This window comes from Piliocolobus tephrosceles, chromosome 3 (assembly GCF_002776525.5).
Source record: "Piliocolobus tephrosceles isolate RC106 chromosome 3, ASM277652v3, whole genome shotgun sequence".
Lineage (NCBI taxonomy): Eukaryota > Metazoa > Chordata > Mammalia > Primates > Cercopithecidae > Piliocolobus > Piliocolobus tephrosceles.
Window position 1 is genome coordinate 82,046,149 of NC_045436.1, and position 16,776 is coordinate 82,062,924.

A 16,776-nucleotide genomic window follows, 5' to 3' on the forward strand; every position below is an offset into this window, starting at 1 on the left:
AAAGTGCTGGGATTAGGCGTGAGCCACCGTGCCCGGCCAATCCATCACCATTTGTTAAATGAATGAGTAAATAAGATGAGAACCCAGACCAGCATTCCTGGGTAAAAACACCAAAGCTTTTTCAGGAGACCCCTCAAACCCATGACTTGCAACACAAATGGAGGCAGGATACCAGTTAGGAGTTCTGCCTGGTGATCAGGGGCTGAAGAGTTCATGTGAGTATAAATAATTATTCTCTTCCCCCAAATCCATATCCTCTGTGGAAGTGTGAGTTACTTTAGCAGCTTAAAAGACACAGGGAAGCCACATGAAAATGATAAAATCATAGGAATCTTTGTTTAAATTTATTTGACACATAATTGCACATATTTATGGGGTATATAGTGATATTATACATACAATGTATGTATATGTAATGCATATAATGTATAGGAATCAGATTAAGGTTATTAGCATATCCATCATCTCAAATAGTTGTCATTTCTTTGTGCTGGGAACATTCATATCCTCCTTCTAGTTATTTGAAACTAAATAATACATTCTTGTTAGCTATAGCCATTCTACTGCTATGTCAACAAAAGGGAAATTCCTTAATGTCCCAGCCCTGAGCCAGTGCAGGGGCAACTTACATCAGCAGCTGGGATGTCCAGGAACAAGAAGTTGCAGAGGGCCACGTTCAGACACAGTGCCCACTTCGAAGCCTGGGAAATCAAAGATTTGCCCTGGTGGTCTGGGCATCTCTCTTTTCTCTTGCAGAGGTGGCAAAACTCGACCTCCATCCTCTTAGGGTCCTACCTGGGCCCAAGAATTAAATTGATGTAAGACGGGTTAACAGGAGAAAAGCATACAGATTTATTTAATACATGTTTTACAGGACATAAGAGCCCATATAGGGAAAAGAAGATCCAAGGAAGCAATGAGAGTCAATCGCTTCTACACTGGTTGCACAAAGGACAGTACATTTCGAAAAGGCAGCTCAATTTTGTGCGGAGGCTTAAAATATAAGAATTACTTGAACAAGGTCTATACAGAACTCTCTCGGCTTCGATTTCTCATCCTTGATAAGGAGAATGGTATTCCTTCTGTGATGGGGAGGCCATCTCTCATGTAAGAATTTCATCTCCTGCCGCTAAGACACAGAATTAAGATCAGAGTGACCTCCTCATGTCTGATATTTTTTAAATATCTTTAATTCAAAATAGTCAATATGCCAGAGCAGCACATTTTGATTGCATAATTCTTAACCTCTTCATTCTCTTCCCCTTGAAGATGGCATGCAGCCTCCTAAGAGTATGAAGTTTATTGCTACCACAGTAGAGTGTAAAAATGGCTTCCTTTCCTCACTCCAAGAGACTCCAGGTCCAAAAGATAACTCCAGAAAGTGAGGAACGAGAGCATAGGCCAGAACTTGCTTCTTTTCCATCTACCCTGCAATAATCAAACACTCTCTAAGGCACAGTTAAGGAAAGAATGCAAAGGATGAAAGAATTTACAGACAGGTCTGTCTGTTTGGGCTTTTCTCATAAAATGTGGCCATCAAAATGTCATAATGGGAGTCACGGCCGGGCTTGACTTCTAATGATGAGAAAAGTTAGATAATGTCATCCTTTCTGTTTTTCACAAAAGCAGGGAGATCTCTCGGGAGAAAAAGGATTTATCCTTCTTTTTCTTCTTTAGATCCATAGACACCTGGGGACAGTGAGTGGCCCAGGGAGGAGTTGGACATCAGAATTTAGATTGTAAAAAGGAACACTGGGGAGGGCTGACTTGGTTAGTTTGCTTTAATTACTAATAGCCAAAGGGCAACTCAAAATGGTTTGCACCATTAGGAAAAGTGATTATTACACATACCAAAAAAAATCCCAGGGAAGAGGCTTGTCAATTCAATGGCTAAGGAGGTCCTCATGGACCATCTTTCCACTTTCTGCTGTGCATCTTCAGTACATCACCTTCATCCCCAAGCTATTTCCTCTCAAGGGAGCTGTATTAGTCTGCTAGGACTGCAGTAATAAAGTGCCACAACTGTGTAGCTTAAATAACAAAAATGTATCGTCTCACAGTTGTGGAGGCTGGAAGCTCAAGATTCAAGCATGCACAGAATTGGTTCCTTCTTAGGGCTGCGAGAGAGAGTCCGTTCCATACCTCTCTCCCAGATTCTGATGGTTTGCTGGCAATTGTTGACATCGTAGATGCATCACCACGATCTCTGCCTTCATCTTTACATGGTGTAGCCAGTATTTAAATTTCTCTTTTTAGTAAGGATGCCAGTCATACTAGATTAGGAACCCACTCTACTCCAGTATGAGTTCATCTTAACGAATTACATTTGCAATGACTCTATTTCCAAATAAGGTCATATTCTGAGATACTGGGGATTAGAACTCAAACATATCTTTTTTCGGGGGTAGGGGACACAATTTAAAACAAAACAGTAGCAAAATGGCTGCTCCAGGTGTCACACCTACAAACAAAGTCCCTAGAAAGAAGAGGCTGTATCTTCCTTATTCCTTTTGAGAAACTTCACAGCACACACAGCATCATGTCTCAGTGGTCATAACTATGTCATATGCCTACCTCTAACCAATCACTGTTGAAGGCGCTGGTATTGCAGAGATGTAGAGGTGAAATATTTCAGATAATGCAATTACTATTTTGCCTGACAGACAAAGAGAAGGAACATAGTAAAGTTTTAAGCGTGTGAGTTACCATGTTTCTGTAATCTTTCAGTCCTCTAAGTCGTTAGCTTTTCTCCTTTTTCCTAATCACATCTATTAGCTTTTTTTTAGAATACGTGTTCATTGAAGAAAATTGGAAAGCATTAAAAACAATGTATTTTGAATAATTCAAAAATCCCACCAAGACGTCTTCTAATTTCTCTTCTAATTTACTGGTAAGCATGTGTTTATTGAAAAAAATTGAGACAATATTAATATTTTACAAAGAACCAATTTAAAATGATTCATAATCCCATAGAGATATCCCCTACTAATGTACTAGAAAATATTTTTCCCATATGTATATGTTATGTATACATACATACATATATACAAAAAAGTGTGGCTTTAGTGTGCATACCTCTGAGTAGCTTGCCTTTCTTCAGTTAGTATTAATTTGATTGTTTGCATTTCCTTTCTCCCTGTGGTAATGATATTAATCACAACTATCTGGAACACCTTACCCCCAACACATATTTACACTCTACAGTTCTCTTTTGGTATCATTAATTGCAAAAGAGTTCCAGCTCAAGTCAAGTCACAGGATAAGGCTCCTGGAACCAAGAGGAGAGAAGAGGTCTGATGAGAAATGAATTAGACGTTATTCATTAAACCTAAGTCAAATAGTCAAATGCTCCCTCCTCTGTGAAGTATTTTTCACTGACTCCTCCTCCAACCCAAGGGGAATTCTCCCAGTTGTGCACAATTACTATTGAGTTGACCGTCCATGTTCTCTAACATAACACTCTGATTTGTGGTATTATTGGTTTTCCACATGCCATGATACCCTTGAGAGCAGAGATGAGCTCTGATTTATTTTTATATCTCCAGACCTAGCATCAGTAGACATTGAATATGTGTGTTATTGAACAAATGAATTCATTCATTCATTCATTCACAGAAGAACAAGCTCAGAATTTTTTTCCTTATTCTCTACCATAGTTCCCTACAATGGTTTATCATAATTTCAAAAAAAGAGGCAAAGTTTAAACAGTTAATTTTTAAGTATTATTTGGAAGAAAGTGAAATATAATTATTTCAACACTAACCTAGATATTATGCTTAAATATCAGTGAGGCATGTGCCTCAAAAAGCCAGATGTCTATAAAAATCAAATAATAACTTGACAACCAGGTGATGGTTGCTAAGAGACTGCATTTTTTGTGAACACATGATGTATGAAGTGTGGCCTAGATTCATATCCTACATTAAACATCTTCCTTGGAGTTACCTATAAAGTCTGATTTTGCATGGCTTGTCAAGGTATGTAAGCTATTCCCTCAGTTATCCTGCTCCTACTCTTAAAATTATATGGTTCTATACATAGAATATTATTTCAACACCATTATCTGTTCTGAACTCAAGGTTGTTTAGGTTATAGACTGAGGCCCCTTTTGGCTCCAAAACTTTTCAGTGGCATCAAATGTTAGTTACCCTCTCATAGTTATCACTGAAGAACAATCTTCACTTTTGATGTATTAATTGTGCTAAATGAAAAAATGTAAAATATGTACAATGTTTCTATGTCTTCCAAAGTGAAATAAAAATAACTAGAAATTATCCACGAGTTTTGAAAGATTTTTACTCCCCACTACTGGAACATAATAGAGATTTTACTATACTCTGCCTAGGAAGTTGACTTCCGACATTGATAGTGGAGTTCCAGAAAGTGCTGAGGAACTGTGCTAAATTCAAGAGCTGGGAATTTTGTTTGAAATAAATATCTCAATATTTAACTGCTGTATTAATTAGAAAAATTTTATTGCAAGAAACAGAAACCCAAATCAAATTAGCTAAAGCCAAAAAGGACTTACTAAGATATTAGAATAACTTGGGTAACTTACAAAATTGAAGGAACTAAAGAAAAATAACTGAAAAGTATTAAGGATGTCAGGAACTAGAACCAAGGACAACACAAAAACTCTCTCCATCCAGTCCCCACAGCTTCTACTCTTTTCTCAGCATCCATCTCATTTTCCCAGGTTTCTCTTTGTGCCAGGAACATGGCCACCAGCAGCTCTGGTGTCAAATACAAGAGGCAAGAGCTTTGGCTCTCCACATCCTTAGAAGTTTCTGTGTAAAGACGACAATTGACCCAGACTGGGTGACTTGCCCAGCTTGTGGCTAACGGATGAGGTTAAGTGCATTGGTTGACAATCTTCAGTAGGGGTTGGGAGAAACCAGTTTCAAAAAGAAAGAGTGAAGCTTTTACATGGAGAAGTGCAGAAGTCAAGGTAGGCAGGAACAATCAACAAAAGTGCATTGCTCCAAACATATCCAAACATAATACCACTTCCACCAGTTTTGTCACCACAAAGTAACAGGACAACCAGCTCCTAACTTATACAATGTCATCTTTATGACTATTCTAAAATGCTTTGAACCTTTTCATCTCAAAACACCAAAGGATCGCTATGACAGTGCAGGTGCTTTTTCTCACATGCATCCTTCTACAAAATGCTTAGACATGAATTCTGAGGCTTACTTTTCACAAATTAAAAGATTTTTTCATGGAGACACAAAAGATACAAAAAGTAGAAAGATCCACATGAAGCACCTTCCTCCACAGTTTCTAAGGCTTCTAAAATCAATGTTTCCCAGTTCATTAACAAGCTCATACATAATTATTAGAGTAACACCATTAAAGTTAGCACATACAATGACTCCCAAAGAAAAAACATTGTCTGTATATAAGCATCGCTGTGAATGAGTGGAATGTCTCAGCAATATGGCCTCAAGCAGCCATCCCAGTGTTCTTACTCAGATATTCCATGTAGCACTTCATAGTATGCTTTAAGTGAGGGAATGTGACCTATAGATACATCTACATGAGAAAGATTCCCATAAGGCATAAACAGTTCAATAAACAATCATAAAAATGTATTCATTCTTCCCCATCTAGAAATCTATGTCTTTATTTAAAAATACGTGATGATTCATGCTTAAGGACGTGTTGTTGGACAGTTGGTTAGTCTTTTATCTAGTCAAAAGATTCTTATCTGCCAGAAATGTGATAAGTCCACTTATAACTAGTCTCTCAAAATATCCTAGATATTTTTCTCTGTATGCATAGTTATTCGTACCAATTAATCTAACCCAATTCCATCTTGTTTACCCTAAAACGTTTAATGATGATGACTTCTTATCATCTTTCATCCCCATAAATTTTCTCCTTGCTTTCAGTGAGTAGCAACTTCACTCCCATATACCTACTTGTAGTGTATTCTTTCTCCTGCCAAATTCACACAGTCACCTCCCCTTCCAGAATAAGACATTTACTGCTGATCAATCACAGCCACAAGGGAAACAAACAACTGCCATGCTCAAATGAGGATAAGGTGAGGCAGGTCCATTAATTTACAAAGGGACTAGTTACAAACATGCAAGTGGGGTACAGGGAAACCACAAGTGATGCTACATGAAGGCAGGGCTGAAGACAGCAGAGCTGTTACTACCACTAGGCCAAAGGGACAGAGAGATAGCGGGCACCAAAACCAAAGGAGGGGATCCACAGGTAGATGCTGGCCCAGCAACTGTTTTTTAGATGAACTAGGTACAGAAATTGAGAATAAGCATTTATAAACTTCAACAGCAATTCCATAGAATAATTGTGTCTAATAAAAAATGAGGTTTATGTAATAATAAAAATAGGGTTGGATTTTCTATGTCTTTTTTTTTTTTTTTCTGAGATGGAGTCTTGTTCTGTTACCCATGCTAAAGTGCAGAGACATGATCTTGGCTCACTGCAACCTCTGCCTCCTGGGTTCAATTCTTCTGCCTCAGCCTCCTGAGTAGCTGGGATTACAGGTAACTGCCACCACCCCCAGCTAATTTTTTCTTTTTTCTTTTTTTTTTTTTTTTAAGTAGAGAGGGGGTTTTACTATGTTGGCCAGGCTGGTCTCAAACTCCTGAACTCATGATCTGCCCACCTCAGCCTCCCAAAGTGCTGAGATTACAAGCACGAGCCACCACACCTGGCCTATGTCTTTATTTTTAATTGTATTTCGTTTTTCTAGTAATTTCTTTCAATTCTATCTATTTGCAGAAGTGCCAGCTATTGATAAATTGGAAATAAGGAAAACACGCTGGGCCTTCACCACAGATATTTTAAGAAGCTTTTCTCTGGAGCAGGCCTTCTTGAGCAAAACAGGCAGCCCAAGGATACCCAATAGGAGGATAGTCAAGGAAATCAATACTCTATCCTTTCTCTCCTCACTTCCTCCAGTCTCTTGTTGACATTCTCCATTTGGCTATACCCATTGAGGTCCATGTGGGTCAGTCTCTGGGGAAGGATACAGAAGGGTGGAGAGTGGATCCCCACTTTGTACAATTGAAAAGTCTATGTCCCCAACATAGCAAATGCACCAAGTCCCATCACCACAGAATGATGTCATCTGTCACAGCGTAATGTCTCCCTGTGCCACTTATCAGCTTACTGCTGCTGAACTCCAGATTCACTCTAAATACATGCTCTGTCATAATGAACAGAATTCCTTTAGCACCCATCCATTACAGTGAGCAGGATATTGAGCTGTCTCAGTAGAGGGCGCTGGAGGGATACTGCAAGAGGAAGGGGCTCTCCTGCTGTTTGCAGCTGCTGCAAGAGGTCAGCAGTGTGGGTGGGAGGGCTTTGATCATGCTCTTGCCTGGCTGCAGCCCTAAGCATGTGGTTCCTTTGCAACTTCTCACCTGCAGACTGGCCTAGTATTAAAAATAGAACCCATTTCACAGGCTTGTTGTAAGTACTAATTTTTAAAGGGCAGATATAATCAGTATATTAACATGCAGTTCTCACAGGGGTAACTAAACAACTTTAATTTTGTTCCTCACTGTCCTTGTAAGTCTTCTTGGGGGAGAAGGACTGGCTAGCCTTTCTCCTACCCCTGGATGAAACTTGGGGTGGCACAATGGCTGTTCTGACACAGGACTTTGGGGGAATATAAAATCCTACAATCACTTGAAGACACACAGTCTCAAGTCAATTATAGAAAGTGTCCAATCCAATGCATCAATCTGTAATTCAATTTGTATTCAAAGGTAAGACTTCTGAGAAGGAATCCTTCTATTTCCTTACTCCCCACTGTTCGCTAATTGGCTTTTGGCCCCTCCAGGGTTAAGTGCTTAGATGAAGGAAAGAAAAGAGGGGATAAAAACATTCATACTTGACAGATACTGTCAAAATGTGGCTTAATGCTGTTTGACAAATGCTTAAGACCAACCATTCTCTTATAGGCACTTTTGGGATTCTTCAGAGGGGCTCCTGCCAAGTGATGTAATCTAGTTCTCCAATTACCCCACATGACTTAGTCCTTGGTTTTCCAGAAGTTCACTCAGTACTGACCTTCTTCTATTTTCAAGATAGTACCCCTCTTACACAAGATTTTAAATTGTTCCAAACCAGATCTTATACACCACTCGGCTCACACTAGACCAAGGGAATATTCAACTACCCTTTGTCCCAACAAACTCTAGGACTGAAGGTCAAGCTGAGGTAGCAACAACTCTCCTCACTTCACCTGCAAAGGCACTTTGCAGCCCTCCTCTGAGCCTCTCTATTTCCTGGAAGTCAGACACCATCCGCAGTGTCTGCGAGGTCTGCTAATGGAGCTTGCCACAAAACACAGACTGAAACAAGTTTTAAAAACTTCCTCAGCTTTTTGCGAGAAGGAAGAATTTCCTTTTTGAATTCTTCTAAGATTTCCATAACTTTTCATCTTTACTTTTCTTTCCTATGACCCCTAAGCAAACATCCTGCTTGTGACCATAAGCATAGCAATAAATTATCCATGTGTTGCCTCATTGGGTTTTACTACTAGTTGGTCTATACTGTTGTGGGGATAACATGCAGTCACTGCAGAAGGAATTAAGCCATTGTATAAACTTTAAAACATGCAAGCCCTACCCATTAAAATTGTTCCTTGGTATTCTTACCGTATATATCCAAAGTAAATGAAGTTGAGATTTGATGTCACCAGTAGCCCATTTAATTATCTACAAGAATCAGATGATAAACTATTCAGATCCAACTTTTCTTGTACTGACTAGCTATAATCACCCACATGGGGCAGGGGGAGAAATAAGTGGCTTTTTACATTTATTTTTGCCAGTATGTGCTAATAGTACTTAGTTTCATAGTTCTGGATATGGCTCCAGTAATCAGAAGAGCTTTAAACAGAAAGATCAAAGTCCATAGAAAAAGAGTTTTGTTTCCGTTTCCTTAGAATTTAGATCATCCTGTGAAAAACATAGGATTTCTTCAAGGTAAATAAATACTACTCGCAAGAGGTTAAGACAGAGAAACTATAAAGACAAGTAGTACAAGTGTGTAAAGAATAATACTGGTTATTAGGCAAGACTGCTCAGATGGGCCAGTAGAATTAAAATAGTTAAAGTGACAAGAGATTGATCTGAAACAAGTCATGAGAATCCCTACAAAAAGCAGTTCCGTAAACTGGCTGCATAAGAACAATCTGGAGTCATAAGCTTCTGAATTACACTGATACAAGCCTGTCCGTACCTGAGACAGCCGACATCCATTCGGGGCTTCTTTTCAGTAAGAGAATTCTGATTTTATTGCCGGTAATGTATCCAGCTGAAAGCAATGTTTCTCGGCTTCTCCTGAAGATTGGTATGGTCATGTGATTAACACTGGTCATTGAATACAAGTGGAGATTGTTGGATGTTACTTCTGAAAAGGCTCCTTAAAGAGGGATGAAGAGCTGGGTGTGAACTTTTTGCCTTTCTACCCATTACTCCTTCTGGCTATGTAGAATTTTTAAGGCTGAATCTCTAGCAACCCATTTAGAGCATGAAGCAATCCTGAAGGTGGGAGTCACAAGCTAAAGATGGCAGAGCTGACAGATCAAAGGAGTCTGGGTTCCCAGCCACCATGGAATTGCCATGCCAGTCCTGCACTGCTCCTTCCACACTTTTATAAGAAGGAAAGTAAAACTAACATAGATAATCCCCTGTTATCATATACCATCAAATCCTAAACACAGTGCTACTGGCATTTTCTTAGCATTACCAGATTGCAACAGATGATTTTCATTTTCAGGCACGTATAACTACCTCCACAATGCTACCCGGCTGTCGGTGATTACAGCATACCATTTGGGGAAATGCATGTCTTAGAATTAATGAAACAGGTATTTGAAGTCTTCAGTTTATCCAGCTGCCTTAGCTTGCCTGAAATCTTACTCATTAACTCACTGATTCTGGGACCATCCAGAATTGGAAATTCCCAATATGGAAGAGAAATAGCCATGAGAGAATGCCTTGTGCATACCTGGCACAGAAAGGAAGCTAAGGAAAAGCAATCCAACACAGACATTGCCACCCACAGTTGTATGGAAAGCAAAGTACCAATGAGAAAGAAGCTGTAGTAACATCAGTGTTGGAGAATCTTATTTATTATAGGGTTAAGAGCCTCTTTACTGCAATGGACCTTAAATGAACACAGAAGTCTGGTCTCCAAAGTGAGACCTAAAGGAAGATGATGCCAACCAGAGTATGGAGGACAGATTGGCAGTTAATGTTCCCCTGGTACAGGCCATCAGTAATCAGCTGTTGATACACCGATGTTAACTGTCTGGTAAACTCGTGGTGCTGTTTTGGCTCTTCTCAACTAGTTCACTTTTTAAAACTTTAAGCATCTCATTAAAGAAACCCTTTTAGATGTGGTAAATCAGAAATAGTCTACTAGGTAGGGCACTACTAAGCAATGAGAAATCATCATAGTACTATTCAGGGACTATTAAAATAGTGGACTCTCGGGTTGGCCATGCTAAGCAACTGGTATAGAAATAAGCCATGACAGGGTTAGATTTGCAGTTTGAGCACGTCACTGATTTCCTATTTATATCTTTCCCCCATAATACCAGATACGTGGTAGTCACTCAACAGGACCCATATTAAATAACAAACGACACAATGCATGGTTTCAAAAGGTGTTTACTATTTGGTCAAACAATTTTTAATTGGAGTTCATAAAGTGAAATATATGATAAAATATATATTAAATATTCACCAAATCTGCATTGCTGCTACGTGAAAACATTTTTTGGTCTGTTGGAAAATGTAATTCCTGAGATCATTGTTGGGCTTTGTCCATCATTCTCCTCACCATCAAATCATCTTTCCTTAAGTGACTTGGGAGTGTGAATCTAAGATGTTCACTTTTAGACCAATTTTCTCTATCTTCTAAATGAGTAAACAGGCTCTATCTTTTATAAAAGGTAGAAAAATAACCATGGTGTGCTAATTTTTTTCAAGGTATACCATATGGAAAAGTGTAGGCTGAACACAAAAGAAGTCTTTTCTGAACGGCTCTCGATCACACATAAGGAACATATGTTTTCCAGTTAATCAGTCCTTGATGTACAGCAGTCCAGCTGTTGTTTTGCATTTATTAAAATATTCTCTGCTAAATAATTATGTTCGTCTTTAAAAGTAAATTGCATAAAATTACATCCAATTTCTTTCTCTAAACCAACATATTCTTCACCTTCACAAAGCAAACACACGGTGCACCGAAACTGAGTTGTTACCAGCTTTACATACTGTTCTGCCATTTGTGAGGGGTGCAAACCACAACATCAGTCAGAAAGAAAGCTATCCAGCTTTTTGTGGAATCTGGTGAAGTTTACACTCAGCGATAAGCCTCTAAGCCTGAACTTGGCAGGGCTAGCAAAACTTTATTAATTTCCTAACTCCTATTATTTTAGAACAGTTTCCAAAATAATCCTGTAAGTTCCTAATTGAAATACAAAACAGAACAAAAAGCTGTGAGAAATATTTTTTTCTTTGGCTCTTTAAAGACTTGGAATCATTTATATTAGTGTTGCATGCATTTTTACCTTCTACATTTTGATGTACTTGCTCTTGAAAGCACTAGAACAAATTAATTGAAATAAAACCTCTCTGAAACCACTTGAACCTTTGATCCTACCATAGAGTTTTAAAGACTTTCAAGATGTAACTTGTATTTTCCCCTGAGTCTGAGTGTCTACATGATTATAGAATGCATCTCTCTTGCTTCATGGTGATATCCAATATGCATGAAATGCTGAAAAATATGTATTTCCCAAAGACTCCTATATACCAGGCATCTCAGACTGACACTGAAAACCTTCTGAAGCATTTTTAACAACAAATAATGGACTATTTCACAGACTCACACCAATAATTAGTTTTCTTGACCTACAGTTGAAAGCAAAATTATCTTTTTAACTAAATAGGATCAGCTTCAAAATCCCTTTTGGAGATGTTTTTATCTATTAAATGCCTTTATTAACAACAGCATCTTCCATTTTCTATTACTCCAATTCGATTTCTCCTGCATACAAGGTAATGAGCAGAATGGCTGTGAATCCAGTTAACATTCCAGCATTCTGAATCATGAAGAAGGTGAAATCGGTTTTTCTTCCAGTTACCTTTTCTCTCAGCATATCATTCATCTCTGGAAACTAGAAGACAGATACATTGTTAGATAATTGTTGCCATCTTGTGGCAAACCACAGAATAGTCACTTAGCGGCATACCTCGGAGATAGTGTGGGTCTGGTTCCAGACCAGTGTGATAAAGCAAACATCTCAATAAAGTAAGTTACATGAATTCTCAGGTTTCCCAGTGCATACAGTAGATACATTTGCATTATACTGTAGACTATTAAGTGTGCAATAGCATAATATCTAAAAAGGCAGTGTATATACCAGAATTTTTAAAAATACTTTATTGCTAAAAAATGCTACCAATCATTCGAGCTTTCGGTAAGTTGTAATCTTTTTGCTGGTGGAGTCTCGACTCCATCTTGATGGCTGCTGACTGATTAGAGTAGTGGTTGCTGAAGATGGGACTGGCTGTGAAAATGTCTTAAAATAAGGCAACAATGACATTTGCAACATCAATGTATTATTTCTTTCATGAAAGATTTCTCTGTAGTGTGCAATGCTGTTTGACTGCATTTTACCCACAGTAGAACTTATTTCCAAATTGGAAGCAATCCTCTCAAACTCTGTCCCTGTTTTATAAACTCTGTTTGTAGAATATTCTAAATCCTCTGATGTCATTTCAGCAATGTTCACCAGGAATAGATTCTGTCTCAAGAAATCAATGTTTGTTCCTCCATAAGAAGCAACCCCTCATTCATTCTAGTTTAATCATGAGATTGCAGCAATTCAGTCCCATCTTCAGTCTCCACTTCTCATTCTAATTATCTTGCCATTTCCACTACCTCTGCAGTTGCTTCCTTCCCTGAACACCTCAAAGTCATCCATGAGTGTTGAAATCAGCTTCTTTCCAATTTCTGTTAATGTGGATATTTTGACTCCTCTCACAAATCACAAATGTTCTTAATATCATCTAGAATGATGAGTCCTTTCTAGAAAGTTTTCAACTTACTTTGTCCAGATTCATCAGAGGAATCACTATCTACAGCAACTATAGACTTACAGATTATTCTGAAAAAATACAGTTTGTAGGCCCAAACTACTCCACGGACTGATCCATGGACTGCGGAATAGATGTTGTGTTAGCAAGCACAACAACAACATTCATCTCCTTGTACGTCTCCATAAGAGCTCTTAGGTGACTTGATGCACTAATGAGCTGTAATGAGCAGTAATGTTTTAAAAGGAATTTATTTTATTTTTCTGAGCAGTAGGTCCTAACAGTGGGTTTAAAATATTTACTAAACCATGCTGTAAATAGATGTGTTATCATCCAGGCTGTGTTGCTCCATTTCTAGAGCACAGAGTAGATTCAGCATAATTTCTAAGGCCCCTAGGATTTGGGGAGTGGTAAATGATCATTGGCCTCAACTTAAAGTTACCAGCTGCATTAGTCCCTAGTAAGACAGTCAGCCTGTCCTTTGAAGATTTGAAACCAGGCATTGACTTCTTCTCTCTAGTATGGAAAGTCCTGGATGGCATGTTCTTCTAACAGAAGGCTGTTTCAGCTACACTGAAAATCTATTAGTTTAGTGTAGCCACCTTCATCAGTGATCTTAGATCTTCTGGATAACTTTCTGCAGCTTCCCATCAGCACTTGCGGCTTCACCTAGCACTTTCATGTCACAGAGATGGCTTCTTTCTTAAACCTACTGAACACACCTCTGCTAATGTCCAGTGTTTCTTCCGCAGTTTCTTCTGTAAACCATCATAGAACTGAAGAGAGTTATTCCTTGCTCTGAAATAGGCTGTTGCTTATGGGAATGTTGTAGCTGCTTTGATCTTCTATCCATACCATTTAAATTTTATTCATGTCAGCAATAGGCTGTTTTGCTTTCTTATTATTTGTGTGTTCGCTGGAGTAGCATTTTTAATTTCCTTCATCAATCCTTTCTTCGCAGTCACAACCAGGCTATTTGTCACACAAAGTCTAGCTTTTGGCCTGCCTTGGGTTTCAACATGCCCTCCTCACTAAGCTTAATCATTTCTGGCCTGTGATTTAATATGACAGATGTGCAGCTCTTCCTTTCACTTGAACACTTAGAGGCCACTGTAGGATTATTAATTGGTGTAATTTCAACATTGTTGTGTGTCAGGGAATAGAGAGGCCCCAAGGAGAGGGAGATGGGAGAATGGCTGCTCAGGGACCAGGCAGAACACACACAACATTTGTCAATTAAGTTCACCATTCTATACGAATGTGGTTCATGGTGCCCTAAAACATAATAGTAACATCATAGATCGTTGATCACAAATCGCTAAAACAGATATCATAACAATAATGAAAAGGTTTGAAATATTTCAAAAATTAACACAATGTGACAGAGACAGGAAATAAGCACATCCTATTCGAAAAATGACACTGACAGACTCGCTTGAGGCAGGGTTGCCCACAACTTTCAATGTGCGAGAAAGCAATGTGCAATAAAACAAGGTGCTCCTGTAATAGAATGCTGGGAGGGGCGATATGATATCATTTACTTTGGATGTTCAAAGGTTTTAGAACAGATAGCTTAATAGGAATATCTAGTTCTTTCAGGCATCACCAAGAGTAAAAGTACTGAAGCAGTATTTTTCCCCAACTGAATCAACCAGTGGGATGGAATTTACCTCATTTTATGTTCTCTTTCTCCTTTGCCATTATCCGCTCTCTATGCTTCACCTATCCCATTCTTTCATGACCTCAAGTTTACCCAGCAAAATCTTCACACCTACCATCACCTCTATCAGAACTTGTATTTCTCTAATTTTTCAGTGGACTAAATCCTTCACGTTTTACCTTATATCTTGCTAAAACACTTCTGCTAGCCAATCCTAGTTTATTCTAGATTCCTTTATTATCATCTCTCATCATATATTCTACTTTCTCTCTTATTTCATAGCATTTTTTATTATTTGTAATTATTTAGTCATCTGTGTGATTTCTTGTTGTTGTTGTTTAATTTCAGGATCCCCTCTTTCTAGAGGAAAAGCCCCACGAATGGAAAAGCTCCTTGAACTGTGCCTATTTTGCTCATTCCAGGATGAGTATTATTTCTTTAACTGAGCAACTCTAATAAGATTCTGTTCTTATATCAGAAAGTAAAATGACTATAAGACAATATGAGACATTAATTTGTGAAAAAAGTTATAAATGTAGCATTGGTTCTAAGAGATGAAATCCTTGCTCTTCTGAGGGTCTGCAGAGAACAATGAACAGAGCTAGGCAAATATAATTTGGAGGTAAGAATGCAGATGAAAAAAATTAAATTATTAAATTATATATGTAATACATCCAGTTCCATATGCAAAAGAAATAGTCTTTGATTTTCATATACTACCATATTATCATTTTCTAGAAAGATGTCCATAATTTATTTGAAAATGCACAGGATATTCTCTCTCTTACACACACATGTACACTCTTTTTTTTTGAGATGGAGTCTTGTTCTGTTGTCAGGCTGGAGTACAGTGGCATGATCTCGGTTCACAGCAACCTCTACCTCCCGGGTTCAAGAGATTCTCCTGCCTCAGACTCCCGAGTAGCTGAGACTACAGGCACATGCCACCACACCCAGCTAATTTTTGTAGTTTTATTAGAGACAGGGTTTCACCACGTTGACCAGGATGGTCTCGATCTCTTGACCTTGTGATCCGCCCACCTTGGCCTCCCAAAGTGCTGGGATTACAGGCATGAGCCACCACACCCAGCCATGCACACTCTTTTGAGCATACACACACACACACACACACACAGAGAGAGATGCAAAGACACAGACACTGAACAGATATAAATATATACTATGTCAAATAAATACTGTCAAAATTTTACCAATTTTAGTGTACCAGTTTCAGTTTAACCCAAAAAGCTGTCACTGTTTAGAACTTTGAAATAACAAAATGCTATTTACTCTGATAAGTTATTCCTCTTCCAAATGTGACACAGACACAAAAGAGGGAGAAGTCCTATAGGGACATACTACAATATAAGACAAGATGTGCCAGCCCCAAGGGGAATAGAGATAGAGGAAAATATCTCTATTTCAACAAAAACAAATCATTTCACCTTCAAACAATATGATTATGTTTTAAAGAACCAATGAGGATCAGTTTCAAATTACCATTAGTGTAAACTACTCAAGTAGAATGATCTGTTGAAATGGGAATGTTTTGAATTACAACAGAAAGGCCTTCTGCGCTGCGGAAAGCAGAAGGCCACCCATAGTTAACTCATAATCCAGATACTCATTTCCAAACTTTAAATTAAAACAAAATACAAATTTTAAGCTTCTTACCATATCTGCCAGAGAAATATAGAGGAACATGCCTCCAGCAAGTGCAAATATAATATTTGGAGCGAAATTGTTGCCCACCAAAATGCCAAAAGCTAACCCAACATAACAGGAACATGCAGAAAGGAAGTTGAATAGCAAGGCTTGTCGAGTGCTCATCCCTGCATTGAGTAGGATCACAAAGTCTCCTAGAAGAAGAAGAAAATATCAAGTGAATAGTTTGTTTGTTTGTTTTTAATTTCTGGATAAGATCAAAGATAATCATCAATTTCCAACAAGGTCTTCATTTTAGTGCATCAGAAGGCTGTTAACAGCATGTCACCTGAAAAGTCTCATTCCACT

General features: G+C 38.4%; 1 protein-coding gene across 3 annotated transcripts in view; it reads right to left on the reverse strand.

Annotated features, from left to right (window-relative positions):
* Positions 1-329: 329 nt before the first annotated feature.
* SLC39A8 (solute carrier family 39 member 8) overlaps positions 330-16,776 on the reverse strand; it is a 101,836-nt gene continuing 85,389 nt past the window's right edge. For 2 of the 3 annotated variants that reach the window (XM_023220096.2, XM_023220097.3), the window contains exons 8-9: positions 16,438-16,622; positions 10,652-12,181 (exon numbers count right to left, since the gene is read on the reverse strand). In XM_023220096.2, coding sequence (XP_023075864.1) covers positions 12,032-12,181; positions 16,438-16,622 — 335 coding nt within the window. In that variant the 3' untranslated portion in view covers positions 10,652-12,031. Of the gene's footprint in view, positions 2,657-8,645; positions 8,706-10,651; positions 12,182-16,437; positions 16,623-16,776 lie in introns of those variants that run through there. The other variant, XM_023220098.3, reaches the window with a different exon arrangement.